Raw genomic sequence first — 23855 nt, 5'->3', positions numbered from 1 at the left:
GTGTCTTTTTTATATAAAGAAAAAAAACACAAAAACTTGGAAATTTTGATAATAAAAATTTTGACTCACACAAGGTGTTTGAATTTTTGAAATAGGATGAAAATAGAAGAAGTAAGAATTGGAAAAGTAATTTAGTTTTTATTGACACAAAGTTCTTATCAATTTTGAACAATATTTAAAAAGATACAAAAGGTTGAAAATCGGTAATACGGATGATTAAACAAAACAAATCTTATTTTAAACAATTACGCCCTTTCTTATGAAACCGTTGGCTTATATTTAATTATCTAAAATGAAATTGATTTTATTTAAGAATTTAAATTTATAAAAAAGAAATATGTTGAGGAAAACGTTCTATTATTGTTGTTATTATTATTATTATTATTTGAGATATTACTGTTTAAAAGGATGACAATGGATTTTGAAAGAAAATTAAAGAAAAGAAACTTACAGAAAATATGGAACTGACTCTCCTGGGTAAACCTGGACTCGTGGTCGATACCGCAGTTGAACGAGAAGCGAGTGGTCTTTTTTAGGAATGAAAATTTTGTCAGCGCAACTGCTGAGTTTGTATTAAGTTCTTAGCCAATGGCGTGGAAGCTTTGCTAAGACATTTTTATTGAATAGAACGTTTTCCTCTCTTGCTCATATATATATATATATATGGATAATACTGTACAATAAAAATAGAAGTTCCATTCACTATTAATTCAGGACTGACTCACTTGATAACGACTATATTTAGCTTCCAAGGCAATGAATAGTTTTTATGTTTCTCTCGAGAGCAAAATGTGTAGAGATGAGTTCCAGTTCGATCTTCATTTTGTTCAGAATATTCATGAATGCTCAAATTCCAAGCACTGCACTGTCCTGAATAAAGAGAATAGAGTCATTAGAGTGCACTTTATTAATAGGAATACCAGTAAAAATCAAAATTCTATTTTAAGAACAGATTCAAATAGAGAAAAGTATTCATAAATTATGTGCTGTTTGATAACTGGATAGGAATAATTTGATAATTTGATAATTTGAATAGGAATTTATTTTTCATTAGCATCATGTTACTCCTCAATACCTGAAGCATCCTCCAACTCATTAAAAAAATTGATTTTTCCTCCCAATTAGATAAAGAACAAGTTAATTGTAAAAAATATAATTGTTTCACAATTATTAATTGAATAAAACACATGTATCCTACAAATCATGGGTGAATCGTCCATGAGTGATTGATAAATGTAGATAGGAATCTGCTGTAAGAAATTGAAGAAAACTATTGAAACTTCACTAAAAGTGTTTTGAAGCTCTTCTAGCTTTGGATGAGATAGACAGACAAAAGTTTCTTCATTTCAAGAAAATCATTTAACAAGATAAAACATTGAATGAATGCTCATTCATTGTAATACAAAAAAAACTTGACCATTGTGTTACAACATCATTCTAGAACCTAAATTATCGTATAGACTATAAATAAAAATAACTTTAAAGTAAAGTGTCGAAAATGAAATGAAAGAGTCGATTTGAATTTCAAATTCAAGTATATAAATCTTAATGTGGCTTAGGTTTCAAAGAAAACGATGAGAAACATATAATTAAGGAAATGAGCACAATGAATAATATGGAAATGGTCTGCATGGGCTAGATGCCTGTGCGCAGACTAGAGTTTTTAAAACATGTTTTTATAGTGAGAGAAAATAGTATCAGAAAAGTTTAGAATCCATGGTTTTTTTTTATTTATAGTCTTTTCCTTTCTTTCATTACTTAATAAGCTAACTTCAATAAAAGAATGAAACCAACCAAAGTGAATGACCACTTTGGAGTGATCTATAATAGACTTTCAAACGTTTCCAGAAAATATTTGTCTCTTTAAACAATGTTCTATGAATGGAATATATTATTTCTTATTATATGCTCCCAATTCAAACTAGCCTCCGCTTTTCTCAATTTACAAGAATCATACTATATAGCCTACTCACACAATTCGTCTCATCAACTTCATGGAAATCAAACCATGAAATCACTTTTAGACAAAAACAATAACATTTATAAACCAAGTTATATTGTAGAATAATACAGAATGATATGAATCTCTCATTCATAATGTGAAAACAACTTCTTCTTTTGTTTTCATCCTACTTGAACTGTTGATAAGAATTATAATAAATTGTGTCATAATAATACACTTTGAAAACAACTCTCAATTAAGAAAATCTCAATCAATGAGTCTCTACAATTTGCATCTTGCAGGTTGTCGGAATTTCAAACAAAAGTTGGTTCCCAGAATTAATTTTCTCTCCCCTTGACAAATCAGTACAGGCTACTGAGAGCAGGTCCAATCGATACATTACTGATGTCTCCAATAGTTTGTAATGGCTGCACTAATTTCAATTGAAATTTGACAACCAACTTCAGCAATAGGCCTCTAAAGGACTCATTCACATTTTCAAGAAGTTCAATTGTGAGGTCCACGTTATAATGGCAGTATTTGATTCACTGATTTTAGCATTGCCTTTATCCTTGTCTATCACTCTACAAAGCAGATAGCGCAATCCTTTTCTAGCTCCGCATAGTTGCAAGATCGTTTTTTTAACAATGTGGAAATATAATTAATAAACAATATTATAATTCTCAATTATTAGAATTTATTTTTCAATCATTGAGAAATATTCTTCCTTGACGAATGAAATACGGTATAATTTGCTATTTTATTCAAGTCAATATTGCATCAGTACCGGTATCGGCTATATATCCTTTATGACAATGGCAAGGCAGAGAATCAGCAACGCCATTCCCCTATATCCTTTTCCACCGTTATTATTAAAGTAAACTTCACAAAAGCATATACTTTAAAACGAAATCACATGTAGAAGGAATAAGTTTACAATAGGTTATTATTTTATGAAAAAGTAACTTACGATTCTGATTGGATGATAGTTCAACAGTGAGTTGTCTTTCGACATTTGAGTCTAACAGCCAGGTACAGCTCTGATGATAGAAATAGTTCAGTTGACTGCTAATTTGTAGATCGGCTGAATCTATCACTCCTGTAGAATTTAAAAATAAAATCCTTAATAAATTCTTGAAACAAGAATACTGCAACCAGGACTTCCTTTATACTATATAGTATGTAATGCATGATGTCCTGCTGCGATCAACAACACACATTATTAAATAAGTAGGTATATTCTAGAACTTCAGTACCGGTAGGCTATATCATTTCAAAAATGAGTAATTCTCAAACTAAGGTTTTTAAAAAAAATTCAACAATATTGATATAGTCAGAAATTATTTTGGAGAGAGTTTCAGAATTGATTTGAACTCATATGTTGATTTGGATGGTTTATTAATTATTACGGTCCTCTACAAAGAGAGCTTTGCATGACATTTGTCCATCAATTTGAATCAGTTTGATACTGACCCACTGAAGCTGAAACAGATGAGAAACACATACTGCAGGTAATTTTCCGTGAAATATGATGATAAATCAATCTATATATATAAAATCGAAATGGCACTCACTCACTGACTGACTGACTCACTCACTCACTCACTCACTCACTCACTCGCATAACTAAAAATCTACTGGACCAAAAACGTTCAAATTTGGTAGGTATGTTCAGTTGGCCCTTTAGAGGCGCACTAAGAAATCTTTTGGCAATATTCCAACTCTAAGGGTTGTTTTTAAGGGTTTTAAGTTCGTCTTTTAGCATGTATATTCTTCTTCTCCCAATCTCTTAATTATAATTGAAATTTCCATATCATATGTTACTATAGAACTATAATCTAGATAGAGTACCTCTTTGAAACAGTTGTTAACTGGCAACTAAATTAATAATTTTGTCAGGTTGGTATTAAGTTGAGTTGAATTTGTTAGGTTGGCACCAAGTTGAAGATTTAAATGCATTTATCGCGGAAAAATAATTGATTGGGCACTGCTACTTCAATCCTGGGAATATTATATTACTAGCCGTCAGGCTCGCTTCACTCGCCATATTCGTTTAGCCAGACGTTTAGTCTGAACCCCCGACTGGATTGTCCTAACATATGATAAAAATGCTCAAATGAAAAATGCAGGCGAGCGAAGCGAGCCTGCTGATCTCATTCTTGGATGATCCAGTTGGGGTCCAGGGGGCGGAGCCCCCTGGCTAGACGTAAATGGCGAGCGAAGCGAGCCTGACGGCTAGTAATTTATAAATATGAATATAGATGTTGCTTCATATTTGTCAATCTTTTGGGAATGTTACCATAGGCAACAGCCTTGTGACAATTGAAGACATGAGTGGATGAAGGTGTTATGTTACAAATCATACTTTTTGAGAAAATCGAGTTCAAAGTTTTTTTATGGCTACTTTTTCATGGTTATTACAATACTCCTATAATTTTGATATTATGTTATCACTTACAAATAAATTTTTTTGACATGATTTTCCAATTTTTTTATCCATTGCATATATGTTTTTTTCATAAAAATGTGTACATAACACCTTCATTCATGAAAGGTTTGTAAAAAAACTGAACTATTTGAAAAGTGAAAAAGGTGTTTATTATGTCAAAAATTATATTCACACACTGTTATAATGAAATAAAATGTTTTTTGCCTTTCAATCCCAAAGTCTCTGTGTTCTAGGACTTGCTTCTGGGTAATTCCGCTCAAAATTTTAGAATTCGGTAATATTTTCAATGAAAAGTGAAAAAAAAAGATGAGAATAAAGTTAAGGATAAAATAAGTTGAAAACTTTATCTCAGACAGTGGTAATTACCATTTAAACATTTCTTTCATTATAAAGATCTCTACAAAGAGTCGTAATGATCAAGCAAGAGAGATCTTCATAATAAAAGAAAATGTTTGAATGGTGATCAACTACTGTCTCAGATAGAGTTTTTATTGAAAGTTTTCAATAATCTCCTCATAGAAGTACCGGTACTCAGGCCTCACAACTTAATCTGTTCTTGGAGATTTCTTCTTTTCTCTTCTGAAATTGTTCCATACTTCTCACGAATTCTCTGGATATGAATGTTTTCAGCAGCAGGTGGTACAGAGTTTTTCTTTTTAAGTAGATTGACTTCTATAAATGGTGTTGCTTCATCGTATGACTCTTTGTAGAGATAAGAACCGAATTTATTGACCCTTACCCATTTTATACCATCCCGGAATCTTATCTTTTTATCCAATGAGTCTTTCTTCCTGTTCAGTATATGAAGCTTTTCTGGCAGCTCCTCGAGTTTTTTGAAATGGTTTGTCATGTCAATTACCTGATTAATTTAAGATGCTGAAGAAATTATTTCTCTATATTTTTCTGGCACATAAATAACTTCATGTTTTCGCAATTTTTTTTCAATTCTTCCAAAGTCACGATCAGAATCAAGGTAACTATGACCAACTTCAGGAAATTTATGGTCTATGCAGTCAAAGTATCCTTTCAGCACAAGGTACTGATAGAGGCAAATCATAGTGAAATTCTTGTTTTGGCCAGCGCATGAATCTGACCAGATGATTAAATGCTTTTTGTCTGTTATACTCTCATCTACTTCAATATACCTCAAAAGGGAGCTGTAAATTTCTGAGCTTCCTCTGTTCGCGATATCTTCTGTCCAAGTACAGAAACATGCTCTTTCTGAGCTGTTATCAATGATGTGTTTATAATCTGTTTATATGTTCCACGATGTGCTGTTTGGTACAATCATCCATCCGGTGAGGTCTGTTCATATGCTTTCCTCTGCAATCAGGTGGAGGAGCTGATACACCACTCTGAACACGACTTTTCATTATATCAATTTTTTTCCGCCCTACTTGATACAATGAACATAGAGCTTCTTTGCATACTTGTTCTGCTTCACCCTGTTTGTTCACAGTATAAATAAAGGTTGCTGTTTTATGCTTCTTTGCATCCTTACGCTCTCGTGAGACAGCCTTTTTTGTTATACTTTTGAATAACAGTGCATTTTTGGCGTTCACATCAAGTTTATAGAACTCTTCAAGAAACTTAACTCTGTCTTGTAAATTGAAACGGGAACTACACTTGAGTCTACATTTTTCACGACACAGAACACCATCATTTGGTTTCTTTTCAGGAACTTTTATATTCTTGTAAGATACATATTCAGCACCTCTTTGTCTTACCAATGCTGGTACCTTCAGGTCGATAGTCCAGTAATTCATAATTTGGAGGTCTACCAGTGTTGATACCTTCTGGTGGATTGTCCAGTAATTGATAATTTGGAGGTCTACCAATGCTGATACATTCTAGTAGGTCATTCTTCAATTCTTCGCCTGAAACAAGGAACATACACAATAATATTATTTAGATTGAGCCTACAAATTATTACTTACTTCATGAATATCATGTTTGATCCAGTTGTGTAGCTGTAATCAATCTTCGTGAGTGTGAAAATATCAGTTTATTAGTTCAAGTACCGTAGTACATCATCATTACTGCAGCCTAGCTGGTAACATGTAGCAAATCGTATTAGACCTAGATCCACTTAATTGTTCTTCATAATATGTAATAATTTCATGGTGATTTGCATTCAGTTATGATGATAATATTATTACGACTGCTACTTTATCATAAGCATCAATTTAAGAACTTATTCACTGCAGCCTAGCTGGTAACATGTAGCAAATCATAGGCTATTAGGCCTAGATTCACATAACTCTATTGATTATTAGTATCAAAATCATCACTAATTTATGTCACTCTTCATCTTCTAGGTACAGTTATTTTGTAATATTCGATAACATTTTCACAAAATTCAACTAAAAACAGTAGAAAACTCATTGGACTTACCTGAATTCAGCATAACCTTGGATTTGAGGTTAGATTTCAGCTTGCTTTCTTCTTCATTTTTCTTTTTAGTAATGATTTCACTGTTGCAGTCAAGTTTATTAGCCAAATTTACAAGCTTTTGTCCCCTACTGATGAATGCTTTTCTCATTTTTCATAAAGAAAACAACTTAAACAACTTTTAAGAACTTGTTTCATAAAAAAACAGCAATAGATGAACAAGAAAACTGACATTCCATCAAGGCAAGGAACTCTAGACAAGACACGCACACACCAAGCTGTGTTGTGATTACCTACTACAGTATTGTCATGGAAGAAGGAGCTATGTTTGTTACATGACACCTTCATCCACTGCTGGAGTATTTTCAGTGATTTCTTAGATAAATGAATGAAAGTGTCAAGAGCCCATGACACCTTCATCCACTGCTAAAGTATTTTTAGTGAGTTTTTAGAAATGAATGAAAGTGTCAAGAGCCCATGACACCTTCTTTCATACAAAAACTGAACATTTTGGTGACATAACACCTTCTTCCATACATTATTTTGAAAACTACAAGAGATATTGAATTTTTGACAGTGCCATGACAAAATTGAGCTCATAACACCTTCTTCCATGCAAAATCTCAATTTTTTCAAAAATGTAACATAACACCTTCATCCACTCGTGTCTTCAATTGTCAATAAACATCTTATATTATCTTATATCTCTATATCTCTTCAGGAAGGACACTACAATCTTAGAGAAAAGAAACTATACTTCTTATTATTATTTCTGTCATCTCTGCTGCAATACAGTGTGGACATATTACTAGTATATTGACATTTGTGAATGCTCAAGGAATTTCTATTTAAATCCATGTTATTTCATTTTAGTCACTCTGATACACACGCATTCTTCGTGTACACATGCAACATGGTCTCTCGGGTCCCAGAACCTACTATAAGAGCCATAATCCATAATAGATGTTGCTATTATTGTTTGACTTTCACTTTTTCTTGTATATAATTATATATTTTATTAACTGTTCCAACGACATGGCCTGAAAATGAATAATCATAAAATATATAATCAATGTTCTGTTCACAGACAATAAGCTTGTCACTCCGCCAAATAATGATTTGTTTTCATGTCAAGGCTTCTCGTACAAACCTAGATGCTGAGTAAGCACTTGATGACCGCACATTGCATCGTTGGTGAATGAGTAGTCGGCTCTGAATTGAAATCCCTTTGATGTCCAGCTGTAGTGGGCGAGATGGTAGACCACTCTCACTGGGGACCACGAACGTACACCGACAGGCAACCAGTCCTCCTGCAATTTTATTAAAAATCTAATGAATTTTTGATACATTCATATTGAGAAGTGAGGCGAAATTTCTATTATCCAAAAAATCCTAATTATTCAAGATTAATGTGGGTTCAAGAAGCTAAATTATTCAGGATAGTCCTCCTGAAATTTTATTGAGAATCTAATGAATTTTTGATAAATTCATATTGAAAAGTGAGGCGAAATATCTATTATCCAAAAAAGCTGAATTGTTCAAGATTGATGTGGGTTCAAGAAGCTGAATTATTCATGATATAGTGTAACTTTAGAAAGCAGGGCTATTCAATTACATAATGGGACTACTAGAAGCAACCAGGGATTATTGATTAATTAATTGCCTTTATTAAGGGCGGAGTTAGGACTCTAGGTCCTCTCCGCCACACAGCCCTTTATATTTCATACAAATGAATACTATGATATCAAAATCAAGATTATAGTAAATTAGAAAACAGGGATGCAGGGAGGAATAAAAATGGACAGCAGTTTATTCAAACTTAAAATTTCTCGCTTTTCCACATTTTTACAATCGTTCTGCATTCACTGATAACACTATATTCAAGGTTATTGTTATATTTCTAAATTAATGTACAGCGGAATTTATTCTATGAGGCCTATATTATGAGCTGAATTATTCATTTAATGTGAGTTCAAGAAACAAGAGAGAGATGCAGGAAAAAATAAAAAATGTTCAAGAGTTTATCCAAACTTAACATTTCTCGTTTTCTCACATTTTCACAATCAATACGGTATTGTGCTAAATTTACTAATACCGTAACACTATATTATAGTATTATTATAATTACACTATATTATACTAATACCACTATAATATGGTGTTATTAGTGAATTCAGCACAATAACGTAATGATTTTGAAAATGCTGTAAGAATACCAACGAGAAATGTTAGGTTTGGATAAACTCTTGACCAAAGCTAATATAAAGCTACTATATTACTAGATCAGAGTGAGGCAGAATGTGATTGAGTTAAATTAAATTAATTCTATTAATAACGAATTAATAGTAATTAAATCTACTATTAGACCTAATCATAAGCTGAATTATTCAAATAATGTGAGTTCAAGAAAGAAGAAAGATAAAAGGGATGAATCAAGACCAAGAAAGAATAAAAATAAACAATAAGAGTCGTTGGTTCAAAATGTATTTTCTTTCACCCACATTTCCACAATTGATTTGCTGTAGCCTATTTACTAACACAGATTATTGAACGTTTGTTAGTTTGATTGATAAATTCATCAATATAGTGGCCAAAATTTGATTTTATAGATATTCGATACAATTATTCCTATAGCTTATAGTTCTATTGAGTGAGCCATATGGACTTCAAAATATGTTTGGACTTGAAAAAGCTACCTACAGGCACAAAGTGAAAGATATATTCAGCTCAAAGCTATATCAATTTCTCCACAGCACACAGTAACAAGCACACCCAGCACAAAGTGAGGAACATATTTCCTTTTTATATGCTCCTTCCATTGTGCTAGAAGCCTATCAAGAAAATTTCGTGAAATATATTGTTGATAGAATTAAATTTATTGTAAAATTCCTATATGGTGCATGACTTTTCTGACAATCTGTGGTGGGTATTATGGGGAAATAAAAAATAAAGCTTTGTTGCATCACTAAATCACAATTCGAATTCATGGTATTTTTTTATATAAAAAATAACGTTACATAATACATTCCTACTGAAAATGCCTCCGAATTCTAGAGAACCCAAGATAATTCATTGTAAAATATTGTAATAAGAATAGTATCAAAGAATAAGGTAGGCTAATATATCATTGTTCCTTGCACAATGCTCGTATGCACGTTGATTATCTTGTACTTTCCATATCTTATAGACTTCAGATCATTTCAGCAAGAAGCAAGAATGGATTAATTGAGTCAACAAACTTTTGACTACACAGTCACTTCAAAACTTTAACTCTCATAAAAAATTAGGTCTATGATGCGAGATACTGAATAAATATTGCATCTTGCAATATGAATAAGTTCAACAAACAACAATAAATATTTGAAATAATTCAAATGGAGAAATAAATAAATAATAATTATAGCCTAATACTAAATAATTATTGCATCTTGCAATATGAAGCTTCACAAACAACAATAAATATTTGAAATTGACCTAGATAAATAAATAATATCTGCAATACAACATGAACACTTTTTTTAATAAATAAAATGTTGATCTTCTTTTTTCTCATTCACAGTTGAAAGATATTGACGGCAAGTAAGATTCTTGAAAAATCATTCAAGATAAGCAATTATAACGTTACGTACCTCGAAATTTCCACAGATGCAAGACAATGTTAGCTGAGTGTCGGTCATGAACATGATATGATCAATTTGCGAGAGAGGCAACAGGTCGGTTTCACACTGGCAAGCCGAGTCACCACATCTCGTGTGGCATTGTCTCGGATCTGTCCTCAGTTTACCAAGAGAAACCAACTGGAACACACAACAAATCATTTTTCATACACGAAATAACCCACCTATGAGTAGTGGAGGCATGTAAAATTACTTATTCAATGTTCAATGATTAAGAGGTTTGGAAAAACAGGAGTTTGGCTATAATAGAGCTATTGAACAGATGAAGAAATTCACCAATACAAACAAACAGTTATAACAGGAGAGCCCTAAAATTTATTAACTTTCTCCATTATCACTGATTCATTGATAAGTAAAGTCCACATCAGAAGCTGATCTCTCATGGTTTTCGGATGGATTTTGTAATATTACATTTTTCTCGATTAAAATCGAATCTTCAATCCAAGATCTATAGAACTTGATAGTAAATATCAGAGTAATCGTATGCGGACAACTTTTTGACTGAGAATTTATCGTAAATAATTGTGTTGCATATTCCATGGTATCACCGAAGCTGAGTTGACAGAATTAACAGATAAATAGATTATTTAAATATAGATGATATATAAATTTAAAATAACAGTTTCGAAATAAAGTTTTATTGAGAACAAATATAAAATGTAAATTCTAAACTTGTAATTTATAATTTTTTGGTGACGTGTTCATGAAGTCATCACTGATTTTGAGGTGTGGTTCTTTGCTCTGTACTTTGTGCTTTTTCTTCTCTAAAAAATGGTGGCTGGCTATTGAAAAGTGTTTTGTGCTCTCTGAATATTTTTCTGTTTAATTGAAATTTTTAATGTTTTAATTTGAGTTTTGAACAGTTGTATGGTGTTCTAAGTTTGTGTATTTTGTTTTGTGTGTTTACAAGCCTATAGCCATTGTTTTCAACTATATAAACTGGATAAGTATTTTAGCTTTTAATGATGCTAGGATGTTTAAGTGTGTAAGGTATCATTTTTTTTAGATTTGTGTTGTATATTGCCAAAATTCTTCTGAAGATTATAAGTTGGTTTGCTCTGAAAATTGGATTTCTCATTCATAGGCGATAGATCCATTCATAGTTTATCAAGAATCTACCACTTTGTAGCCGATAACTTTCCTTAGGTTAATAGGTGAAAAATGCTATCCAACCTATTTAGGAGAAATTGGTAGCACGGCAATTTATAAAATAATTCCGAGTAAGACCATACTCCCCTAATTTCATCATCACCCCTGCTAGAATCATAGACCCAGAAGAAGGGGCATTAACGTGATCATCATAAATGAAAAAAATAAAGGTAGTTATATGTAGAAACCAGATCTTTAAAGAAATAATAGGAATCGGTGCACTTCACATTTATTATATGGAATTTATAATATTGAAACAGTTTTTAGCTGTGCCTGTTAGTCATCCCCTAATTATTTTGATAATTGCGTATCTCTGATTCAATAAATGAATAAATAAATTAATTGAATTATTCTACTGATGTTGAAATTTCACTATATGCATCATAAATCTATACAATTAGGCTTGTACCTTCACACAGATTTTCATTAACTATATTTTCTAATGCTATAATAATTTTCAAATTGAGTACCGTACTGATGTTGAAATTTCACTATATGCATCATATCATAACTCTATACAATTAGGCTTGTGTCTTCATACCTTAGATTTGCATTAACTATCTTTTATAATGTTATAATAATTTTCAAATTGAGTATTGGCGTAATCAGGAGTTTTTGATGTGAGAAAAATAATCGCTATTATTAATACGGTAGTAGTTATTAGTTCTAATGACAATTTCCAGTCCACAAAATGATTTTACTGATAATTTCTCACATATTACAGCCTACTATCTACATTAAAGGCTTTGAAAAGTTATATTTGCTATGATAAAATACCGTAGCTGATAGAAGTATAGGTAGAGCATATTTGGAAGAAGACGAATATTGAAAGATGCAATGGATCATTGTTTGAAATGAACAAGCGAACGAGAATGACAATTGAATTTATAATAATTGATTGACTAGCTGTTGATACAAGTTGTTATACCTCTATGAAGCGTTTATGATTAAATACCGCTAACGAAGAAATATGCTAGTTTACTGTCTTCAAAAACCATTCTCAAATCCTTTTACAAAATAATATTATAACATACTGCTAATTTGTGTATTCTTATATTTTTTCATATAATATTTTATTATTATTATTATCAAATCTTCAAAATAAACATATCATTGGAATAATTATTATATAGATCGAGATTTTGATAGAATATAATTCACATGAGATCATGTCAACAGTACAGAGGTATTATGTCTTACACAATGATGAATATGTTCTCATGTTTTACATGACCTGTGAATTGGAGACATATAAAATGTTGATGTGCTGGAAGAATTAAATCCACCAGACATGAGTAATATTTTAGTTACCGTATAATATATGAATCACCTGAACAGTGACACTCTGATTAGCAGCAGGAATGAATCTATGTGAACACTCGAGAGGGCCTTCTACATTCCAGAATACATGCTGATTTCCAGCATTGGTTACAGTTCCATACGTTGAGGCACTCATTCCAAAATAGTCTACGTTGCACAAAGCATCCGGCTGTAATGTTCCACCAATATGCTCTGAAAATGAAGAGAATGAATAATCAAAAACATTTTTAAATCCAAATTAAACAAAATCATTCATTTTTAAATAGTATTCTATTACTTTAAAACTGATACTCATTGAATAATAATATCTCTTATAGAGAGTTCCACACCAACCAGGATCAAAAATGAATTAGCTGGTATCCACCAGTTTCGATAGTTCAACAACTAAAATATTATATTATCTTCTTAGCATGATGTTATTCCAGGATGAAAATGTATTTTAGTTGGTACAGTAGGCTATACTTCATTGGAGTTGTGTCATTTATTCCATTTCTAGAATTAATAAAAAAATTTCCTTCACAAAAATATCAGAACAGATGGATGGAAAATGTCTGACATAATGTGCTATAATGATGGGAAAAATTTTTATGAGACATGAAGGAAATTTTTGCTCATCCCTTACCAAGGGAATAAGCTTAGAAACCTTTCTGTTATTATTAGTTAATTGAGTTCTGACTTTTGTTGGCCTACCGTATTAGGTTTTGATAATATTTCGGATTGAGAATTTTGATTAAAGTCATATCATTCAAGATACACAGAGTGTTATGAATAGTATAATTATTGTTTTTGTAAACTGCAGTCCACTTGAACAAGTTTTTCTTGGTTATTTACTCATAGGTATTTGAGAATATAATGAATGATTAGTAATTGTTGATTACTATTTCAGTAATTAAAATTGAATGGATTTGACCAAATATCGCACACAGTACGGTATTAACAAAATTTACCAGGCCAACAAGAGTCCGAATATACTTTTTTGAAGAAATTCTAATGAGCTACTACCACTAATATTATAGACTCAATTAGTCTTCAAAAATTTAAAATACTGTTCAAATACAATAAAATACAAATTAATAAAAATTCTGGAATGATACTTTCATTTTGTAGATTTATGCACCAACCATGAATTACAATTTAATTGTCTTTTTCTTCAATCAGGTACGGTAACCCTGAAATCAACAAACGTAGGAAGATACCTATTGTATCAGATTTTTCCTATCAGTTAGGATAACTGATACTTCACGTTACTTGAACATGGAATAATATACTAGAAAGCATACAATATCTACCATCGTGGAAGACATATGCTCCATCCAGGAACTCCTGTTCAGATTGAGATGAAGTTTGGTGAGTTGGCATTCGACGAAGTAGGATATTCAATACTGGACCAGAAGAAACAAACAACTGTTGCTCATGGAATCTGTAATGAAAATTATATCAGCACTACAATAATCAATTAGATTTATCATCACTAATAAAAAAGTATGCCTTCCACAGGATTATAAATAAGCTATTTGTAAAAATCTACTTCACAAGCAACTATTATTTTATTGCTGAAAACTGAAAATACAGGATTGGACAGAAGAGTACGGTATCGATAATTTTAAAACTGTTGCAGGCGTAATCATCAACCAAATTCTTATTTCATTTTGACAAGATGTAGCTTTTCATTTAAAATCAACAGAAAACATTTTGGAACAAACACATGTTACCGTACCGTAATATGAAAAAAAAAACGAATTGAGTTAGAGGCCCAAATGGTGGCCTATCACATTCATGCATTCCTATAAAGAGTTCAAGGAGTTTTCACCTAATGATTTTACAGGAAAATGCTAAATATTTCTTGTGGTATAGTTTCATATTACACTACATCTTTCAATTTTTAGGTAAAGTATAACATTTTTTATATTTAGATGGAATTATCCATCACTCATTCATCCTTATTTAAAGAGTTTGACAAATTTACGACAGAACTTGAGTTCATAATCAATGAAAATTTTTCAAGAAGTTTGCCCTTTTATCATACGTGTAATATGGCAACACTTAAAAGCTACCTACCATACACATTTTGAAGATAGAATTCGAGTTTGGTTGTAATGGTAACATATAAATATCAGCTACCTTCAAAAAATTATAAAATTTTCAATATATAATAATTCGAAATTAAAATTCGAGTTTAGTTGAGAAATAAGTCTATAACAATATTATATCAATCTTCCACTGCCAAAGTCTATAGGCCTATCACAAATAACATTGTTGATGTTTTACAAAAACATTAATTTTGTAGCCTTTGAACTTGCTGGTGAGGGTTACTTGCTTCATCCATTCTATTCATTTTCCTCATGTTGTGACTATCAGAATATAACTTGATAATTGATTGGGTATCAGCAGCGCTCATTCAGGGATTGCCTGATAGTGTAAATTGGCAACATGACTGACTGGCAATCATAGGCTTTGATGCTGTTGGAGCAAATAATTTTTGTACGGTAGCACTCACCGATTTTTCTACCCTCCATTCTCCTCGTTGACAATTTTAAAATTTGCTGTTGCAGGAGCACTCTTCAGAATAGTTGATAGAATACGGTAGGCTATTGAGATCGGATTCTATTTTGATTATCATGTACAGTAAATAATAGGTCGAATTATTAGCATGTGAATGATAATTGCAATTTCATTTTTATTTCCATATTGTTCCACTCATTAATAGAATTCATCGATTCATAAGAGATGTCCTAAAAAAACTTATATTATAAATAAATGTCAATTCATGAATAAAGATTTCGTACACGACCATGGTTTCGTGACCACACAGGTCACATTTTCAAGCTGACTAAAACTAAAATGGACATATTGGGCTTAATATGTCCAATATGCCCAATATGTCCATTTTAGTTTTAGTCAGCTTGAAAATGTGACCTGTGTGGTCACGAAACCATGGTCGTGTACCAAATTAAAGTGTAGAAAACTGACAACATCTATGTGTTTTTATTTCATCATGGAACGTTTCTACAACATCGACCACAACTCAGTTGAAGTAATAAAGATTTCCTCGATAGTAGTGGACACAAAGGCAAATTAAAAATATCATGGTCACAGTAGTTTACAATTATTTTGAAATTTAGACGACAAATATCAGTTTACTCACTTGCCACTCGGATCCTGAGCATGCTTAGTTGAAGGGCTACAAATCTTCTTGGTAGGTTTGCGACCTTCACTCTGTAAGCCATCATAGATTTCAATTGTGGATTGGCATGATGGTGACCTATGAAAAATTATCACATTATATTAATAAACTTATTCATGTACGGATTAATTATTTGAACAAATTGATTATAACCAAAGTATAAGATTATTTATGGCAGAATAGCGCACATTACCGTACATAACAATATTCATTATTAATAGGTACTCCAATAACTAGAAAGAAAAGAATTAAGAAGAAGAAAGAAGAATGTTCTTTATCCTTCTTAAAGAACAATGTGCATAAGGGAAGCGGCGTTTACACCATAGTTTTCAACAAAATTATATTGTGCAATAATTTTTAAAGAAAAAGTGGTCATGTATTTTTTTGTAGAGAATAAGTAGCTGTTCTCCTTGTAGAGCAACAAACGTAATTTTTCTGCCCTTAGAGCTTACTAGACTTGAAGGAAGGGAACATTTAGTTGGCATTTTACTTAGTGTTCCCCCCACACTGAGTGGAAAATTAAAAAAAAAAAAAATAGCTAACAAGGATTTCCACAAATTTCAATGATTTTTTGTTGCTTGTTGTTAATAAATTGACAACAAATTGCCGCAATTTGTTAAAAACTTTTGGTGTAAACGCGGCTTGAGATAACTACCGTTTTAGCTTTAGGAAGTAGGTAGCTATAGAAAAATCTATCCAACCATTTCCATGCTTGATATGAGCCTTGAAAGAATATAGAATATTATTGTACCGTACATTCATTGCTGACGAAATGTGATTTATAGTACCTCATAATCGTCCAAGCAATAATATAACAGAGCATTTCTAGAGAGTTATTGCAGATTATTGACGCACATTTATGATACAATATAGGCTACTTGATTATGTAAATCACATAAAATATTTAATTAGTCATGAAATGAAATGGAGACATTTCTATAATCATGAAGTGATATTGAATAAAGTTTTTAAAAGCAGATTGATTTATTTTTTTCTTGTTATTATTTATTTCTTTTCCATTCCTTTTCTTTTTCTTTTCGGACGAAGGCCCGACGCTCTGTCAGCTGTAATTGTGCGCTGTTCATCACAACGAGTTATCTGGAGAATAGAAAATTTGTTGTTAAAATTGGGAACTATTTAAGTCAAGAGAGGACTTCAAATGTGGGAGTTCCTCAAGGATCAGTCCTGAGACCTTTGCTGTATTTACTTTACACAAATGACTTACCTAGATACCGTATATTTGATTCACTGTAAGATTTTTATGTTTGCAAATGATATTTTGTTGATTTCCTCTCATAAATCGTTAGATGTGGCCGAAACCCGGTTACAACATGATACCAATACTCTAGCTAAATGGTCTCATAATAATTGTCTAAATATAAATGTTACCAAAACCAAGGTGCTACATATAACCTCATCCTATATGAAAAGAATTAGAGAACCCAAAATTAAGCACCATTGCTGTGAATGTTTCCAACTGCAGGAGCAAGATATTTTCATATGTACAAGAGATTGTCAGTTTATATCGAATTGTATAAATTGAGTATTTAGGAGTAACAGTTGACAGTCATTTTCGTTGGGATATCCATATAAAAAATGTTTGTAATAGACTCAAACAGGTATTGGCCAAAATGTATTATATTGAAGATTTAATACCTAATAAAGTGAAGAGGATGATGTATATAGCCTTGGGAGAGTCTCTAATGAGATATGGATTGCAAGGGTGGGGATTTGCTAGCAATGTTCATCTTAGGAAAATATCTTCGGTACAGAGGAAGATTTTACGTTTGGTCAGCAATTCTCAGGGAGATATTTCATATGAGAACCTTTTGAATAGATGCAAGGTTTTGAATATAAAAGGTATATTTCTGTTTACTTTGATTTTAGAAAATTACTTCTGCAAAAAATATTCAGTTATGAAAGTTAATCGATATGATTTAAGAAATGAGAGGTATGTTGTACCATTTACTTCGAATAATTTAGCCAGAAACACCTTAATCTATATTATACCAAGAACTTTCAATGATTTACCCGATAATTGTGCTGAGTTTGTTAATATGCGCCTGTTGAAAAGAAATTTAAAGATTTGGTTGAATAATTACACTTTAGATGTAACATAATGTAACTCATTATTAATGTATTGTATTGTTGTAATTCATTCTGTTCTATTTTTTGTATGTAAGTTCAGGTTGACTATATATTATAACACTCTAGATTTTTGAGAGCTGAGCCAACAATTAATTAATTAATATCATGATAATTTTAACTGTTAAGTAAATTCTGTAAGTAAATTAAATTAAATTAAATTCTGTAAGTAAGTTAAATTCACTTATCAGTTTATTACACTGTCAATTTACTTACAGAATTTACTTAACAGTTAAAATTATCATGATATTAATTAATTAATTGTTGGCTCAGCTCTCAAAAATCTAGAGTGTTATAATATATAGTCAATCTGAACTTACATAATTATAATTATATTTGAATTTACATGTTTTGTATAATAGTACCTTGTCAAGCAGCCTCTTTGAGGTTCGCTTAAGGTAGCTATTATTTATTCAATAAACGTTTTTTCTATTCTATTTTATTCCAATCTATAGTCTCAAATGAACCACAAAAGTCATGTTATATTGATACAGAAATAAAGTATTCACATGCTTAAACTATTTTTCAAAGGAGGAAATTTCTCAGGAAATTATGTTTAATTATGAAATGTTTTGATTCTGGTTATAGAAGTGTATTGAATTTATATGATTCATTATTTATGAATTATAATATTGTTTTTTAAGCTTTTATGAAAGTTTGAATTCTGCATTAAGATAATTTTATCTAGAAATAACATCAATAAAATGAATATTGGATAATAAACGGATCGATTATATGTGGGCTACATATAATTGAGTAAATATAATATTATTTTTCAATTTAAGTTATTCCGTGGAAAGTTATTTCTACAATACACGAATAGACTTGTAAATATTTAAATGGCAAATGAAGCTGGAATGCAGAACATTCTCCTATAATTCGCCAAATAATAATTGAGGAGGCTTAAATTTAGTAGCGGTATTAAAAACTGGAACTCTGTAGTTACAATAATTATACTGTGTAGCAACTACTGGAACATTTGGCTATTTGAGAATTGAAATTAAAAACCTCTACAGTAGTAGTTTTCCGCTTACTTCAGCTTGTAGTTGAAAAGAGAAACATGCACGACGTCGGATGGCTTTCCAATAAATACGAAGCTACAATTCTGATGCCAGGACTCTTTGCGACTATCGAAATGCCCAGATCTGCTCTCATTGCCATTGAACACCAGTTCACAAGCTGGCCGAGCCGTTGATTGCACCGCATTGTTTCCTTTTGCATCCACTGCGAAAAACAAACAATACAAATTTCACTACTAACCACAGTAAACAAGAAATGAGAAACGAGAAAATGTTGTGAAATGAGAAACAATTTATTAATGAGAAAACAAGTCATTTTAATATGTGAAAAAACTGTTGTAGGCTATATTGGCTATTTACACCACTGAATTGAAAGCTTATTATCAATATAGACATTGGATTTTTAACGCATTTCTTTTATTTAGTATTGATTTTTAGTAAAATTTAACCAAAATATATTGAGCAGCAAAGAAAGAGCAGCTAGGACTGCAATATTATATTGATAATGGTCACAAATGACAAAAACTAGTGTAATGTGCAACGTTTTATAGCTGTTATTCAGGATTTTGTTGTGCTGCTAAGCTTTCTCGAATTGACGGAAAAAAATTGAAAAGCAATAATTTTTTTAGTCACTTCATCTTATTTTTTTCTTATGTTTCAGGACTGTATTTTGGTGTTGGAACCAACTCATCTTCAGATGTATTAGTTTCAAAATGAAATTGCAGTTCTGTGAGCTAATAAAGTGGAATTGATAGTAAAAAATGTGTTTTTCAATTATTATGGAAGACTTTTATAAAATCAACAATATTTATTGAATAAATTGATTCTAGAATGGCCTCGTTACATGTGACAGTCTGGTTTCACACAATAAGTTTATCGCATCATCAACAGTGGTGTAGTTTTTTATATTTTTGATAAATAAAGTATTAACCTACTACCATTATAATAGTAGGCTATAATTGTTGAATATTATAACTTATATTATCAAACGTTTTCATTTTCAAAGTAAAGTTCAACTAGACATTTTATTTATTCAGAATAACCCATGAAATGAGCCAAATGAACATAAACACTAATGTATCAAATATTCACTTTATGAACAGATATGTTGTAAAGTTTATCCATATTAAGGTAAGATAAGCGATATTGCCAGTTCCACAAAATTGAAAATTCCACAAATAATGTGGAACTGACAATATCACTTCTATTGCCCTATTCACTTCTCCTTGCCCATTTATTTATTGTGAAGAATGAAATAAATAGATGGATTGAAGAAAATTAATGAGTGCTTTGATTAAATTATATATTTTACTATAGCAGACACACAATGTTCACTTTCTTATCTGAAATTACCCTTGTACATACTTGGAAATGACTTAAAAGTTTGGAAGATGTGTGAAAATAAGAGTAAATTATGGAAGGGTACTGTGATTTTCAATTAATATATTATTAAAATGAACACACAATATATGTACAGTACAATAGTGTCTATATCATGGATTTTATCACAATAAGACAACAATCTATTCGCATTATCACTACTTTTATTACAATCATCAGGTGAGACTACTCTATGTTCAATAATGAAGGTCTACTTAGAAGATGCGTGTGCCTACAATCATATCAGTTTTTACAGAGAAAAAGGTAGCCTACTATGTTTTTGATGGCACAATAGCAAGTTTATCAATTATTAGCAATGCATTGAGTAGTATATTTATAAAATATCACCAAATTAAATGCATAAGGTAACTTGAATTGTTAAATAAATCAAGTATATTTCAAATACTACCAATTCACATTGAGTAAAAGTATTAATAAAATATCAACTCACTGAATTGATTCCATGGGCTCACTTCAATTGTTGAATAAATCGACACTCTATGAAAAAACCCAATATTGTTAAAAGTATGAATTGTATAGAATGTATTTGCGGCTTACATGACTTACTCAGGACACTCTGCTCAGTCACCCTCTGAGTGGTGGTGGGGGCCTCTGTGCTGACTGGCTTGTGCCAGAATTCCAGGCTAGCCATAAACCCATTGTAGTCGAAAGGAGGCACTGCTGGGCCAGATCTGGATCACACACAATCATTACAAATCTAATTGATCAAGATACGAAATCAACAGTTAGGAAGTAGAATATGGCAAAGAACTATTCAAGAAAAAATTATCGCTCAGTTAATTTCAAAACGTCACTTATTGATTTAGTTTCACTAGAATTGAATGAATGAATGAATTTTATTTGCCAAAAACAAAATACAAAAAATAAATATAAGTATATGCTACTGCACTTAAACCAAGATACATACATTTATTTAATTATATATAATAACGAAATGATATCATTAATAAATGATATAAATAATAGTTATAAAATGAAGATTCAATTTATGTTCACATGCATAAGTACAGTAGGTGAGACAAAAACACCGGCAAAAGGAAGATTCCTTGTGCGCCAGTGTGAGTCGTGAATCAGGGATGTAATATATAAACTTGAATTACTTGATACGTGGATGCAATTCTGTTTTGTTTGAGTATATATCTGAATAGTTCATCAAAATGATTCATTCACAGCATTCAATTTTTGATTTTCGTTTAATGATTATTCAAAGAATATCCAACAATTAATGCTGTAAATCAATCAGTTAGATTAACAATTCAGATCTATACTCACATTAAACAGAATTGTATTGAATCAATTCCAGTGGGACTGAATTAATTGAATGAACATGATAGAACACTATGTCTCACATATATAGTTAAAATTGAAAATTATAAAAATAGAAAGAAAATAAAAATCTCAGTACCCTTTGAGATTTTTATTTTTTTCTATTTTTATTACAAGTTGCGCCTATACAGAAAAGAGTTTTAATATTTTTCTAGAGATTTCATAAATTTCTTCGTAGCTTATGCTATTAGTGAATTGATAAGCTTCCTGAGAAAACAAACTCCTTATACAATATATATAATTAACTTTTTTGAAAGGAATGGAATCACATCCAATATGACAAAACAGGGTTGAGATAGAAAAACGTTCACATTCAATGAATTTATAATTGAATTAATTATAACGATGAAAGTTTATTCATAACAATAGCACTCATAGCACTAGGATTGATTATTAGTAGTACAGATTGAACATGAATGATAATTCAAATTCACATATCAATCATTAACTGTATTGAAAGTAGAAATACACGTTTTTTAGTATTTCACAGATTTCGGAATCATATAATGAGGGATAATAATACAGTTGCAATATTTGAGAAATTTAATAGGTCTTGTGCGTTTGTTTAGAGGTGATGATCACGGTACTTACGAAAACTCAATTAGTAGATTTGGTCCAGGAAAATTCAATTCCTGCTTTTTTCTATTGCCACATAGTGTTGCCACAAGAGCACTTGAATTGGTTGCACCTTGGTAAATCTTCACATTGTCCTGGTTACAATGACTGCAACAGAAAGCAAATGGATAAAGAAATACAGATACAACTGTCACTTGTTACATTTGATTAATTATTGCTGAAAAATAAATAATTTTATCATATTAGATAATTATCTTATATTATGGAAAACCTTAAATACTCTAGTTTCTGTTTTCCTAGAGAATGTGCAACACCAGCACGAAACGCGTCGCCACACCAAAGAATGTGAGTGTTTTTTCGCTTTAAAGTTTTATAAGAATACACTAGTAATAATTCTAGTGAAAACAAGATGGATTACCAACAACGAAATATTTATCTATAGAATCAACATTAACATTTCAATTGATGCATCCAAGCATTGGAGACCTTTGGTCAATCAATTTTGATGTTTATTTCCTGCTTTAATATTTATCCAATTGTACACAATCCATTAAAATGATAGAAGGAGAGAATGAAAGAAACATCAAAATGTTCAAGTTTGTACCTACATCTATAGTAAAACTTGGAATTTTAGAAATACAAACTAACTCTATAATAGTCTTCCAAGAGACTCTCATTTTGTTTCAGTTGAAGTGATGAATAAGGATTCTTGATAATAGAAAGGAAAGCTATAAAGAGCAATTCAAGGAGATTTCTAAACGCGCACATAAGCAGAACACAACTGTGAACAGCAACACTCCATTCTCATCTCCATTCTCTGTGAATCAGGTCAATGCACATGAGGTTTTTTAAACAAATACTTTCAAGCCGTTAAGATAAGGCCTTGCAGAAACTTAGAAATAAATTTACAGGATCTGTTCCTAGTCATTAACTTCAAAATAGATTGCTATTCTGAGTTTGAATCTCATTCTACAAGTGCACTTAAAACATGATTTTACAAATCACGTGCTACAAGAAAATCAAGCTTTGAATAATTTACAGCAGTCATAAAAAAGATTTCATGTTCCATCATTATTTCCTCAGACAAATTATTGGAAACGACTACATTATTTCTTTGTAAAATATGAGAAAGACCTCAGTCCCTGTTATTTGAATTAGTACAATTAAACCTCGTTTATCCGTTTTTGGAAAGATATTTTGGATAATCGAGCTACCACGATAAACCGTTTTTACCGATTTTTGAGAGAAAGTCCTGAATAAAAATGCCTTCAGTTCC

General features: G+C 31.2%; 1 protein-coding gene across 3 annotated transcripts in view; it reads right to left on the bottom strand.

The window, feature by feature from the left end:
* Window positions 1-679: 679 nt before the first annotated feature.
* LOC111054673 overlaps window positions 680-23855 on the bottom strand; it is a 190778-nt gene continuing 167602 nt past the window's right edge. For 2 of the 3 annotated variants that reach the window (XM_039420578.1, XM_039420576.1), the window contains exons 8-17: window positions 22595-22726; window positions 21215-21348; window positions 19292-19481; window positions 16074-16190; window positions 14218-14348; window positions 12939-13120; window positions 10412-10579; window positions 7933-8092; window positions 2913-3041; window positions 680-870 (exon numbers count right to left, since the gene is read on the bottom strand). In XM_039420578.1, the coding sequence (XP_039276512.1) occupies window positions 722-870; window positions 2913-3041; window positions 7933-8092; window positions 10412-10579; window positions 12939-13120; window positions 14218-14348; window positions 16074-16190; window positions 19292-19481; window positions 21215-21348; window positions 22595-22726 (1492 nt within the window). In that variant the 3' untranslated portion in view covers window positions 680-721. The remainder of the gene's footprint in view (window positions 871-2912; window positions 3042-7932; window positions 8093-10411; window positions 10580-12938; window positions 13121-14217; window positions 14349-16073; window positions 16191-19291; window positions 19482-21214; window positions 21349-22594; window positions 22727-23855) is intronic. The other variant, XM_039420577.1, reaches the window with a different exon arrangement.

Source organism: Nilaparvata lugens, chromosome 2, assembly GCF_014356525.2.
Source record: "Nilaparvata lugens isolate BPH chromosome 2, ASM1435652v1, whole genome shotgun sequence".
NCBI classification, from domain to species: Eukaryota; Metazoa; Arthropoda; class Insecta; order Hemiptera; family Delphacidae; genus Nilaparvata; species Nilaparvata lugens.
This window is presented reverse-complemented; position numbering and strand designations above follow the sequence as displayed.